Source organism: Thalassophryne amazonica, chromosome 15 (genome assembly GCF_902500255.1).
Source record: "Thalassophryne amazonica chromosome 15, fThaAma1.1, whole genome shotgun sequence".
NCBI lineage: Eukaryota > Metazoa > Chordata > Actinopteri > Batrachoidiformes > Batrachoididae > Thalassophryne > Thalassophryne amazonica.
Genome location: NC_047117.1, coordinates 27584089 through 27599158, shown reverse-complemented (window position 1 = coordinate 27599158; position 15070 = coordinate 27584089). Strand labels below are relative to the sequence as shown.

Below are 15070 nucleotides of genomic sequence, written 5' to 3'. Positions count from 1 at the left end.
CATTAGGTTTATGTCACAGAAGTGCATTTTGAGGTTGGAGCGCATTTCTGCCTTCACAAAATGCCTCAAGATACCACAAAAAATGCATAAAAGTACTTACTTTACTCATAATTGTTGTCAGTCTGGCTAAATCATCTAACTCTGACCGACTCTGACACGGATTAGGTAGCTAATCTCGTTTTTCACCGTGGAGCATGCGCTTGGGTGCGTTTGTTTAATAACATGGGACCGCGCATTTCTGCATTCAAACAATGCCTCAAAAAGTGCATAAAAATACTTACTTTTGTCATATTTGTTGTCAGTCTGAGTAAATAGTCAGAATAATCTAATTTCCTCAATGGAGCATTCGCGAGACAAAAGCAGATGTGTTTTCGTTATGGTAAGTGGTCAGAACTGTTATCTCCGACCACCAGCTAGTTCCGGCACAATGTGAACTGAATAATGAATAAGTTATAGATTCTTAATTATACCCGTCCCACTTGCAATCACTGATCTAAATTAAATACTTTTGCGAAGGTGACAATAACATTATCTGTTGGGTCCACTTGACAGTAACATGTCTAATATAGTCGTGTTTATTTACCTTACTCTACTCTACTTTACTTTTTCTTTGCCATTAGTTAGAAACCTATAGAAAAACAAGTTTCAGGTCGATTGGTCCACATGGGCACAAAACACTGTTGCATTCTTTCACTATTTACACTACGCTGCCAGAACCAACGAGTGCAGAGAAAAACACATTTTCTTTGTTTGGGTCCGGAAGGAGATTTATCACATGATGCGTTACATCAGACTTTGCAACCGAATAGATCCACTCTCCTCTCCTCCAGCGTTGAAGGAGGAGTACATACAGCTTTCCATCTCGCTTTGAGGGAATGACCAGCATATGATCTTTCGCTGGACAGGCTCTGGCATTTCAATTTCAATTTATTTCATTTATATAGCGCCAAATCACAACAAAGCTGCCTCAAGGTGCTTCACACAAGTAAAATTTAACCTTACCAACCCCTAGAGCAAGCACACAGGCAACAGTGGGTAAGGAAAAACTCCCTCTGATGATTTGAGGAAGAAACCTCAAGCAGACCAGATTCAAAGGAGCGACCCACTGCTTAGTCCATTCTAACAGTTGCATGATTTGAGTTTTACAAAGCTGAAGAAACAGATCCTTTGGAAGCGCTCCTCAGTGCACTGGAATGGCCACTTCTCCATGATTTGGTATGCCATGATGTCAAGGAGTGCTTTGGGTTGTGCATCTTTTGATTTGATTTATTTGGCAATAAGAAACATACATAAAATAAACACCATGTACAGTATATAAAATTGCAGAAGATAACACAATAAAGCATCAAACTTATTTCCACTGTCGTCCTCTAGAAAAAAAAAAATAACGTTAGAAAAAGAAATCCACATCCTGTGCCACCTCCTCTGCCACTGCAAGGGCTCCTCTAGCCCGTTGCGCCTGCCTGCGTGCCAGGATGTAGCCGTGCCGGCAGCAGAGCCGGTTTGACTCAGCCAATTTGTTTTAGGACGCCAACATTTAGTTAACTGTAATCAGGATACGTCTCAGTAGATGAGAGGAAGCTCTTCTCTGCAAAATCAGGCTAATCATTGTAGATAATTAGCAATTCTACACCTCATTAACTTTTACGTGCTCATATTTCAGTGCTCCATCTGCCTTTTCTTATTATTTCAGCCATTCCTAAAGTGGTTATTGACCCCCCAAGACCTGGGAAAGTGCCTCCAAATCATCACAATCGCATCCCTGATTTAGACCAGAAAAGGACCACTACAACCATCCGTCCACTCGTCACACAAAGGTTCCTCCCATTTATCCCCAAATCAACAATGCCGACGATGACTACCACTACCACAACCACAACCACGACCAAAGCACCTGTGCCAACAAAGAGGCTCACTCCGGCTCCACGCAAGCCATCAGTTCCCACCCGGAAGCCATTTATCCCCACCAGGAAACCACCAACAACCACACGGAAACCCTTCATCGCACCCACACGGAAACCCTACATCTCACCCGGGCCTGAGGTTCCCACCAGACACCCACCAAAACCAGAGGTCACCCCTGTGGACAACAGCATCCAGAAGGAGGTCACCAAGCAGAGGGGGGATGTCCACAGTAAGAAAGAGCTTTACTTTATTACAACACATCTAAAGTCGTGTCATTAAAGGGGAAAACCTTCGTGTTTTAATGGCAATATTTTGACCTAAATGCACAAAAGCAACATATTAAGAATTTGTAATGATAAACTTTATATCACTTGTTCATGTAGCAGTGCTCCAGTGGGTGTTGCATTGGGCTCAGTTGTACACCATTAGGGATTAAGGACAGATTGTCCTTGAGGAAACTGGTTGTCAATTCGATCTGGACCAAATGTGGCATACACATAGGTGAATTACAGATTCGTCCTGGCAAGGTCAGCCAGAGGTCAATCATCGGGGGAAGATCAAGGTAAGTGGGTCAAATTTCAGATGCCGTAGCCCTTATTGTCTTCTTGTCCACAGGTACTATTGTTTTTGTTGAGTTGAGCAAAGTCAGCCTGACCCGAAGTTAAAACATTATCATATTCATTATGAATAAAATCAATCAATCAATCAATCATCAATGTAACCTAGACGGCATTGCGTGCACACAACAGAATACACAACAGAATACACAACAGATTGGACTAAAAATCACTTATGTTTGAAATTAAAGTTAAAAAAAAACAAAAAAGGTTGTTGTCAGATGTGTAATTCCACATAATTGTAGATCTAATAAAAGATCTGTGCGTCAGTGCTCACAGGTTGTTGTAATATAGGCCTGAGGGGATGAATATAATTAAACTGTCTGTCCTCACATAATGATGTACAGATTGGGCAGAATTAATGGCCCTTTTAACGGTTAAGGTCCAATGGTTAAGGTAAGAAAATTTCACTCAGGCAAATAATTTGAGGGGGCTCGATTTAACAAATGCATGCCGTGTTCAACTAAATGGTTGTCTGTCCAAATGTTCCGCCGAGCTCTGCCGAACACAGGGATTGAATACCAATTACCTTCCCCCCGCATCATCAGTCTTTGTTTTAAACTGGCATACACCGTCTAAAACAAAATATTAAATCCTAAAGAGTGCTGGCTATTCCATTTTTCCATTTTATAAATCAGAAACACACTGAAAGAAAACAGAAAATTAGTGTTACCTTCACCAAATGTTATGGTTCCTGTCTGTATCTACCTGGAATAGAAATGGACACCATTAGAAGCAGGACTTTTAAAGATGCTTCAGAGAGAAACATGCAAGGACTATTTTAATTACTCATGAACATCTTTACTTTAACATCTTTATTTGTATGTTGATTTTGTAATTTTGTTTTATCATATTTATATCCAAAATATTTAAAAATATAATGTTTCTAGTTTAGTTTTCATTCCTTGAACCTGGGTCCAAGCCTTGGATTCTACACTTTGGAATGTTTAGTCCAGATGTATCAACAACATAAATGTTATTTCAAGCATCACTTATTTACTTTTGAATGCACATACAGCACATCCAGAAAGTATTTACAGCACTTCACTTATTCCACATTTTATTACAGCCTCATTTCAAAATGGATAAATTCATTTTCCCTCAAAATTCCACTCACAGAACCCCATAATGACAAAAGTTTTTTTAATTTTGCAAATTTATTAAAAATAAAATGTGTTGGGCCACTCAAGGACATTCACAGAGTTGACCTGAAGCCACTCCTTTGATATCTTGGCTGTGTGCTTAGGGTCATTGTCCTGCTGAAAAATGAACCAGTACCCCAGTCTGAGATCAAGAGCGCTCTGGAGCAGGTTTTTATCCAGGATGTCTCTGTACATTGCTGCATTTAGCTTTCCCTCAATCCTCACTAGTCTCTCAGTTCCTGCTGCTCAAAAACATTCCCACGGCATGATGCTGCCACCACCATGCTTCACCGTATGGTATTGACTAGGTGATGAGCGGTGCGTGGTTTCCTCCAAGCACAATGCCTGGCATTCATTGATTGATTGAATGAATTCATTGATTTATGAATTCATTCTTTCACTGAACTCTTTGCCAATGCCAAAGAGTTCAATCTTTGTCTCATCAGGCCAGAGAATTTTCTTTAGGGTCATTGTCCTGCTGAAAAATGAACCGTCACCCCAGTCTGAGGTCAAGAGCGCTCTGGAGCAGGTTTTCATCCAGGATGTCTCTGTACTAGGCATGTGGAGATTAATCGATACAAATTGGTGTCTAGATACAAATGTGCGCAATGCAAGTGCATCGATTCATTCAGTGTGCATCGATTCAATTGATGGGTTGAATCATATTGCATCGCTCACTGCCTGCTCAGTGGCATTGATTTTTCCGAGGCACATTGAATGCACCACGGATGGTTCGGGACACCGGAGTGGCTATTGTTTTGAGGGTGTTTATCGAGAAAATTATCTCTCTACGTTGATTGCAGACTGCTGTCTGCTTGAAGCTTGAAGCAATGAAGCAGCGCTTCGACCAGCTGTTCGCTGGTTCTCTGCTTCGCTGGTTTTCAGACGCGACAAGTCCACTGGCATAAGCACCACCCAATGCGTAAACTGAAGTTGTCCATCAGGTAAAGGAAATATTATTAATAATAATAATAATAATAATAATAATATAATGTAATCATAATATCCTCTGTTTTGTGGGATGAAGTGCATAGCTCCAAAGAGCCACCAAGATTTCGGTCAAATCATCATTTTAATTTAAATGACCCCTCTTTCCAAACATTATAATATAAACAATAAACTACAACCAACCAAACCCACCCCCCCAACCCCCCACCAAAATGAAACATCCTGCATTTTTATGAATTTCATCCTGACGTGCAGCGCAGCCTGCTGAAGAGCTCAGCTCAGAGTCTATGGAGTTACATTTGTGTCAATATCTGAAAGGAAATGCTTTTGACAAAATCTACAGATTTTTGTTTATTTCTATTTATGTCCAGAGATCAAGGATCCACCATGTACATCAAGGATCCAGTGACCATATACAGATTCTGTTGATTTTTAATTATGTTCAGAGATCAAGGATCCAGTGACCAATTTCATATTTATTTACTTTAAGATTCAGTGTTGTTGTTGACATAGAAAACCTGTAAAGTCTACTTTTAGTACACAGAAAATTTACAAGAGGTATTGATATGGGAATCGATAAAGAATTGGGTTGATAAGCAGAATCGATAATAGCATCGATATCGATCAAATCTTAACAATACCCATCCATAATCATATCGCACCAAATCACATTGTATTGCAGTATGCGTAATTGAATCGCCATCAAATATATATCAAATCGCATCAAATCAGAAACAGGGGTGAATTGTATCGCATTGTATCGTCAGTATAGTCAGTATCGTCAGTATTATCAGTATCGTCAATATCGTCATATGTATCGTATCGCTGGTAGTATATCGAGGTGCGTATCGAAACGTCATCAGTGATGAGATTCACATGCCTACTCTGTACGTTGCTGCATTCATCTTTCCCTCAATCCTGACTCGTCTCCCAGTTCCTGCTGCTGAGAAACATCCTCATAGCATGATGCTGCCACCACCATGCTTCACTGTAGGGATGGTGCCTGGTTTTCTCCAAACATGATGCCTGGCATCCATGCCAAAGAGTTCAATCTTTGTCTCGTCGGACCATAGCATTTTGTTTCTCATGGTCTGAGGGTCCTTCAAGGTACCTTTTGGCAAACTCCAGGCAGGCTGCCATGTGCCTTTTACTACGGAGTGGCTTCCATCTGGCCACTCTGCCATACAGACCTGATTGGTGGATTGCTGCAGAGATGGTTGTCCTTCTGTAAGCTTCTCCTCTCTTCACAGAGGGATGCTGGAGCTCTGACAGAGTGATCATCGGGTTCTTGGTGACCTCCTGGACTAAGGTCCTCCCCTGCCGATCGCTCAGTTTAGACGAGCAACCAGCTCTAGGAAGAGTCTTGGTGGATCCAAACCTCTTCCACTAATGGATGATAGAGGCCACTGTGCTCATTGGGACCTTCAAAGCAGCAGAAATGTTTCAGTACCCTTCCCCAGATTTGTGTTTCGAGACAATCATGTTTCGGGGGTCTACAGACAATTCCTTTGAGTTCATACTTGGTTTGTGCTCTGACATGCATTGTCAACTGTGGGACCTTATATGTAGACAGGTGTGTGTCTTTCCAAATCATGTCCAATCAACTGAATTTACCCCAGGTGGACTCCAATTAAGCTGTACAAACATCTCAAGGGTGATCAGTGGAAACAGGATGCACCTGAGCTCAATTTTGTGCTTCATGTCAAAGGCTGTGAATCCTTATGTACATGTGATGTCTGTTTATTTTTTATTTAAATACATTTGCAAAAATCTAAACTTTTTCACATTGTCATTATGGGGTATTGTGTGTAGAACTTTGAGGTTAAAATATTAATGTCATCCATTTTGGGAAAAGGATGTAACATAACAAAATGTGGAAAAAGTGAAGCATTGTGAAAACTTTCCGGTTTCACTGCAAACACTGCGCAGCATGTTTCTCAAAAATGTCTCTCTAAGCTGCACTGACACAGAGCGGGCGAGATGCTGCAACAGAGTGAATGATAAGAGGCGATGAGATAGTGCGCTTCTCTTTCACCTTGCCAGATGGCATCACATAATTAGAAAAAGGAAAGAGAGAAGATTACATTAACACCTGTCCGCGCTGCTTGAACCAAACATCAATCTAATCGTTCGCTCCACAGCGGCGCGGCCAAACAAATCAGAGATTTTCAGCAAAGCTTTGAATACGACCAAAGAGGAGAGACACCGCTGAGTGATTATTCAAACCATTAGACTGAAGTAGGATTCATGTGAATAAGATCCTGGCAGAGGGAAGAACACCTCGGCTACGCCTCAGCTGTACTCGTTTTTTTAACAGTGTGTAAAATCGACACAATTGCTGCTAGCCAGTAAAAGTCTTTTATCTCTGATTGCTGAATCAGGTGGAGAAAAATGTTTTACTTTAGAAGTTAAGATTCTTCAACCCACATCTGAGTTGCAGTAAAGCTTCAAAGTGGAACATCAGGAGATAAAATGGTTTGTCATGGTTTTATTCCTGACTACAGAAATGTTTGTCAGGCCACCTGTGCAATCGCTGTCCTACGTATTATAAAAAGGCAAACATATTTAATTATGATTAACTGTTTTTATTTTGTTCCTATTATTAATTTACCCATTCCACATGAAAGCACTCGTCATAGACATTCCACTGTGCTTATATATATGTACACACACACACACACACACACACACACACACACACACACACACACACACACACACACACACACACACACACACACACACACACACACACACACACACACACACACACACACACACACACACACACACACAGTATAGGTCACCAGCTGCCCCAATGAATCTGAGTTTGGAGTCAAAGTACCCCAAAAACACTGAGGTTACATAGAAAAAAAAAAAAAATCTGAGATGGAACCTGTTATTGTAAATATTGCTTTAAATGGACCGTATTGTGCTGATTAGTTTTAAGTTGGCTTTTATATTTTCAGAAGGTTGGAGTTTCATATTAAACATCCTCAAAGTTTCACAATTTTGTGTCTGTGCAAATAAAAATGAAACCTGAAACGCCTTGTTTTAGACATCTGTGACATATGTAACAGTAGTCCATATATATAGACTTTTGTTTGGGGACTGACTCTTCAAACACAGTTCACCTCAATGAACCTCCTTCACACTTCTTGTTGAACACAGACTCACATTGGACAAAAGAGTATATGTCCAGTGTGGGCCTTGAGGCCCATTTATCCCTGGATTCCGTTGTGTGCCATGGATATAACAAAAATAAATAAATAAATAAAAGAACTTTTGTTTGGCTGATATCCAATAATCATATCTTCCACCTGCTGGATGGTTGGTGGTAGCTGGCTTGATGATGAATTAGGAGGAGGTGTGGTTGAAAGTGAGTCAGATTGTTTCTTCACAGAAATGTAGCATGGTGTCTTCTCGATATATTATGGCCATTTTCTTTAATGTGGACCAAAATATTCATGTACCCATGGTCTGCATATGAAAGTTGTCTATTTCCATGCCCAAATATTTTTCTGATTAAAACTACACATGCATCAGGACTCCAGGTCCTCAGCTTGGCTGATCAGTTTAGCTTCCTGAGTTGAAGTAAAAAGTACATACACACAGTTGTCAAGGACTTGTCAAGCATTGGGTCTTTTTCTGAGCCCACTAGATGGCAGTATTAAAAAAAATAATTCAAGGAACAATGCAAGTTATCTTGTCCACATTCACTTGCACTCACTCATTCACGCATACACACACATGCGTGCGCGCACACGCACCACTGAAAGCAATACCCTGCTAACACAGCTTTTCAGTATGCAGGGTAATTACCTTGCCAAATCAGATGTGTCACCTTTGTGCATAGCCCCCACACGATTTGACTTTACTTAACGTTTATTGCACTTCACATTTTCTTCCACAGTCATCTGGATCACCCTTGCCCCCAACCCACACTTTGAGAACTACTAGGTCAATCTGCAAAATGTGAAATGAATAAATGTTGTGGTCTGGCCCCAGCAGTGCACTGATTACTTTAAAATTGCCTGAACTGTGTCAAAAATGCATTTTCATCAAAGTGAAAAGGTTAATTTCCTGAGCTTTAAACTGACATTTTAAACGGTTTTCATTAATTTCCTCCCAAATGCAAAGGTTGTCTGAAGACAAAATTAAAATATACTCGTGAGGATAGCTCTGCTTCTTTGTAGCTTGGCTGCTGATTATTTGGCACAATAAAGCAAAATCCCGTTTGAGAGGCTCTTACTGACCTCTCAAACATTTTAATGCAATGAAGACAACAAATAGGTCAAATCACGGAGGTTGTTACCTTTGCTGAAGTGGATGGAATATGATTTTGTATGAGTATACCTGAGTTTGAATTGAAAAACGTCTTTCACTTTGCTGTTTTTGTTTTTTATCCAGTGCACCAGCTGCAGCACAGGATACCTTGTAACCACTCACATTGTGCCTGTGTACAAAATAACTATCCAAAGTTCTTCGAAATTATATATTTAATCCAGTTGCATGGAAATCCAGTTGCATTAGGCCATGGAAAAACTCATTCAATTTTGGAGGTGATCTGGATCAAGATTTCACTTTATATATGCTTTGAAGGATTACATCAAACTATTTCATGGATTCTCACCAATTTTGCACCACAGATAGATATTTGGCCATGGAAGACTCCACTGAAATTTGGATGTAATCCGGATCTGGTGTTGCCGACTGAACGGTCCACCCTGCCTTCACCGCACATGCATCATTTCTGTGGGTCAGCCGAGGTTCCCCGATTATCACCTCGTTTCTGCTTCAAACTGCACTCCAGTCATCATCTGTCTCAGCTACAGATATCTGAAGCATTTGTACAATAATTTCCACATAAATAAATCATTATTTTATCATAAATGACAGAGGAAGCGATCAGAGTGCAGCAGAGAGGGGAGCTCATGCTGCTGCGTTCACTACGTCACCGTCATTTCAAAGCATCAGTAGCGACTCACTGATTATCGCTTCGCTTCTGCTTAAAACAGCTTTGTTTCTGCTTAAAACTGACTTTACAATGATTTAAGAGGTTTTACCTTGTCATCTGATGGTTAATAATCACATTTTTCCCTTTGATCGCTTTAGGTATAGAAACTCAATCTCAGACAAGCTGCTGTGAAGGCAGGGGGGACCAATTTTTAGGGGTGGACCATTCGGTCTGCAACACCGGATTCTGGATCAAGTTTCTCTTTCTGACCACAGATAGATATGGGGCATGGAAGACTCAACTGCATTTTGGAGGTGATCCGGATCTCGGTCCAGATTCTGGATCAAGATTTCACTTTATATAGGCTTAGAAGGATTATGTCAAAACTACTTCAAAGTTTCTCACCAAATTTGAACCACAGATACATATTAGGGCATTGAAGACTCCATGAAATTTTGGAGGTGATCCAGAGCTGGATTGGTGGATGTCAGAAATCTCATATTGCTCTTGTTGGTAAATGTGTCAAGGCACAGTTTCCTTACCTAACATTAGGATAAGGTGAGTGTCTCCATTGTGAGCAAAGGGATTTTTTGGCTGTGCCCCAATTCAGGGTCTTCATGCTTCTAAGACCCTTCTAAGGGCTCTATCCCATGAAACTCTTCAGGCTTCAGCTTGTCAGTGGAGGCCGTAACAAACCATTCTGAAATGATGTAGTCCATGTAGCATTTTGCTATTGTGTTATTATGTTTCCCTGCCCCTTCCCCCCTGTCACCTGGCAACCTTAACAGCTGCACATGCTAAGCTAACATAGTGGGTGTAACCTGTATTTTAGTAATCTGTACTTATTTATGCCACAACTGGAGGCAAAATTGTACATACGGAGCCTAACAGTGTCTCTAATATAGTTTACATTTCCCAACCATTTTGTCTTTTGGGGGGAAGGGGGGGGGGGGGTCACGTGATGACTCATGGGACTGTTTAGACTGAAGGATTCAGTTCAATTTATTTTACTTATATAGCGCTAACCTTACCTACACTCCTTGAGCAAGCACACAGGTGATAAGGAAAAACACTCTCTGGCATTCTTGAGGAAGAAACCTCAAACTGGCCAGGCTCAGGGGGGTGACCCTCTGCTTAGACCATTCTAACAGTTACAGAGTTACATGCAGTTGCAGCATTTAAATTGCATGATAGTGCAAAGTCCAATTTAAGGCCAAGCTGACACAGTTCAAGAATTAGTTCCATATCCCTGCCACCGGCAGTGGCACTTCTGGCTGTCATGGTGGAATCTGGTGGGTCGGATCAGCCATCACAAGAACAGAGTCACGTGAGCTATCAGGCTGTTGTAAGCTTCATTTTCGAGGGAAAGAAGGCTGCAAACATCAGCTGCTTCATGAGCAGTCTTTCAAATTGGGCAGCATAGTCACGCCAATTATTATGTAAACGGTCGACGAGTGCAGAGTTCGAAGTGTACGGACCCTGAATTGGGACACAGCAAAAGTGTGTGTAAAAAAAATCCCTGCTTGTGGTGGTTGAGGACCTGAGTGAGGGGAGCACCTTAAAACAGTGATTCACAATGGATTCCATTGTTTACCTGTCTTGTAAAGTCACTAGTATCTCATAATGTGATGCTAATGGGCAGACGTTAGCATGAAAACTTGCTAGTGTCACATTACGTGACACTAAGGAGTGTCACAAAAGACCAAGGGCAAAGAGAATGAAATCTAATTAGCATCATATAACGTGAGCCGATGCACGAGCATGGCCAATATCATGTACATCGGAATGCTAATTTGAATAAAATGTCTAGTTTCACCACAAATAAAAAATATATCATAAATAACTCACCTGATTGTGTCAATATTTGTCCTTTTCTCATTCATTAAATATATTTCATGTAATTTAATTAAATTTCAGGTGGGCGTTTAAGAAACGTTCTTAAAAAAAAAAGGGGGCAAATCCGAGGAGCAAATATGGTATTATACATATACACATGCAGAATATGATTCACCCCTCTGATGTCTTTCATGTTTAACCGAACTCGATCTCACAGCAAATTATTGATGGGGTCATCAAAAATGATTTATTCAATTAGTTTGTGATACCATCACAAAATGGAGTACAAATTCTTTACACAACCCCTGGCAAAAATTATGGAATCACCGGCCTCGGAGGATGTTCATTCAGTTGTTTAATTTTGTAGAAAAAAAGCAGATCACAGACATGACACAAAACTAAAGTCATTTCAAATGGCAACTTTCTGGCTTTAAGAAACACTATAAGAAATCAGGAAAAAAAATTGTGGCAGTCAGTAACGGTTACTTTTTCAGACCAAGCAGAGGGAAAAAAATATGGAATCACTCAATTCTGAGGAAAAAATTATGGAATCATGAAAAACAAAAGAATGCTCCAACACATCACTAGTATTTTGTTGCACCACCTCTGGCTTTTATAACAGCTTGCAGTCTCTGAGGCATGGACTTAATGAGTGACAAACAGTACTCTTCATCAATCTGGCTCCAACTTTCTCTGATTGCTGTTGCCAGATCAGCTTTGCAGGCTGGAGCATTGTCATGGACCATTTTCTTCAACTTCCACCAAAGATTTTCAATTGGATTAAGATCCGGACTACAAGGTCTATTAGAAAAGTATCGGACCTTTTTATTTTTTTCAAAAACCATATGGATTAGAATCACATGTGATTGCATCAGCCAAGCTTGAACCTTCGTGCGCATGCGTGAGTTTTTTCACACCTGTCGGTTGCGTCATTCGCCTGTGAGCAGGCTTTGTGTGAGCAGTGGTCCACCCTCTCGTCGTTTTTTTTATTGCGAATAAATGTCTGAACGATTTGGAGCTTTGCTGCATCAATTTTTTTCCAGAAACTGTGAGAGACCTCCAGGTGGACACCGCTCGGAAAATTAATATGGCTTTCAGGGACGATTTTGTGGGGATTACACAGATTAAGGAGTGTTACTGCCACTTTAAGGATGGCCCACAGCGTCTGAGAGTGTGCCGCGCTCCGAGCGTCGATCAACAGGCTCACACCCCGCTGAAACAACCAGATCATTTCCAACGTGAAGGCTTTGTTGATCCGGGACGTCGTCTGACTTTCACAAAAAGGCAGGAGATGTGGACATCAGGACTTTTTCGGCACATTCCACTGTTAGTTTTTTTCATGGAAAGAAAAGCGGAGGATTGTGCTACCGTGCCGTTCATGGCGCGGGACAAAACCACCTCCGTGTTGGTCTCACAGGACGGCTTTCAGACGGCTTCTGGTTGCTTTTCAGTCGTGTGATTATTAGAGCATGAGCTGGACATGTCCCAACATGTCCTGTGAGGCTTCATCATGGCGTTGCTTTGTGCCATGCGGCTCCACCGCGACGCGCGGAACTCGAGCAGATCTGATTTGATGCAGGTGTTAGTTTTCGGGATGAAAATTTTACAGGGTGATTCCATAATTTATTCCTCAGAATTGAGTGATTCCATATTTTTTTCCCTCTGCTTGGTCTAAAAAAGTAACCGTTACTGACTGCCACAATTTTTTTTCTTGATTTCTTACAGCGTTTCTTAAAGCCAGAAAGTTGCCATTTGAAATGACTTTAGTTTTGTGTCATGTCTGTGATCTGCTTTTTTTCTACAAAATTAAACAACTGAATGAACATCCTCCGAGGCCGGTGATTCCATAATTTTGCCAGGGGTTGTAGTCATTGTAACAAGTGCAACGAAAGGTAAGGTGCAACTCTTTCTGTGCAAATATATACCTGAGTAAACCACATGCAGACTTGAAAGGTTTGGAGAAGAAAAGAAAAATAAACATAAAATTTAACTGAATGAAAAAGGTATGTCCAGAGTGCAAATTAAAAAAAGGAATGTAGAGAAGCTTGAATCTTCTTCTTAAAAAAAGGAAAAAATTGTAAGAACGTAGTAGCAATTACGAGAAAAGATCACATAATTACGAGATACTGATATTGCTATTTTTTTTTCGTGTAATCACTTCTGTACAATGGGCTTCTGTACTTCCAGTCCCTCAGTAAAGATAAGCGTGAGAATTCCTGAGTCATCATCGAAAATCAGCCAATTTGTAACCGCTGATGCTGCACTGCGATCACACACAATTTCTATACGCACACAAAGTGTGTATTTTCCCCAAACTGTTCCTGGATGAATGAAACTACTCCAGGGAGACGGGGCATGGGGCATCCAGACTGGCATGCACTCGGCTGGGAGTGAGCCCCGCTTTGTCCCTCAGTGGTAGGTGGGGCTGTGTGAGTGAAATCTGGAAGTCTAGAGGGGAGCGAGACACATCTCATTTTGGTGAGACGCCCCGTGCTCCTTCCTGGACATTCATCCAGGATCACCTTTGGGGAAAATCAACACTTTGTGTTTGATTACAGTGTTATCATTGGCTAACCTTATCCCGCTTCTTTATACATGGACCGGAAGTACGGAAGCTCTATAATACAGGGTGTCCCAAAAAAATATACAACATTTAAAACACTCGGTTTGACCCTTAAATGCTACAAACTTAATCACTTATGTTTCTTTTTTACTTGCAGAGACCCTGAAGTTTATGTTGATGCCAAGCAAGACTCAGGAAAATGCCAAGATTAACCATACTACAGCGAACAAAAATAATTGAGTTTTGGCACCAGACCAAGAGTGTCAAACAGGTGCAGCGACTTTATGCTAAACTGACAAAATGCAGGGCCAATATTGACATTGGTATGAAAAACCTCAACCTTTCAGCTTTCTATCCAGCCATAAATTTATTTCCTAGACATATGCTTTGACCATTTTCTTTGCTGATAAAATGTTACATGTTTTTTTGAGACACCCGGTACATATGTATATAATTTAAACACCTGATCTCATAATTATGGGAAAAGATCTCGCAATTATGAGATCTTTTCTCGTAATTACAATCCTATAATAATCCGATTTTTTTTTTCTATCCAGTGAATGCAATACGCCTCCGGAAAAAGAGATTGCATATAAAAAAAAATTGAAAAGTATGTACAAAACTGTGGATATTTCAGTGGCAGTGGCTATTGCACATAAACAAATATTGCACTCATTTCAAGTGTGGCATGTTATGTGTCGGACGCAGCTCGGAGAACCGACCAGCGTTTGAAGGACCCAGTATGAAATAAGCAGAGCACGGTACAAAGGCTAACTGAATTTAATACATAACAGTGATAATATAACAAAGATAATATAACAAAAAAGGTGCGGCCTGGCGTGGTGCGCTCCCAGCAGCGCTAACGGTCCGGAGCCAGAAGCTGTTTCGGACCCAAGGACCCCGCCGACACCCCCCAGGTGGCCGCAACAACCGAGTCTGTGAAAGAAGGAACCATTATGTGAGTCCACACTCTACACACAGAACACTTAAAGGTGTACAAACAGCAAACACTTCCTGGCTTGATTGCTGATCAGCTTCCAACCTGCGGGCATGGAACATCCAGTTCACAAAACTCCACCGCAGTGGAAGCTGATACATGACT

The 15070-nt window shown here is 41.0% G+C and overlaps 1 protein-coding gene across 4 annotated transcripts in view; it reads left to right on the top strand.

Moving 5' to 3' along the window:
* Positions 1-15070, top strand: part of npnta (nephronectin a) — a 198362-nt gene that overhangs the window by 161007 nt on the left and 22285 nt on the right. For all 4 annotated transcript variants that reach the window (XM_034187626.1, XM_034187627.1, XM_034187628.1 and 1 more), the window contains one exon: positions 1694-2134. In XM_034187626.1, the coding sequence (XP_034043517.1) occupies positions 1694-2134 (441 nt within the window). The remainder of the gene's footprint in view (positions 1-1693; positions 2135-15070) is intronic.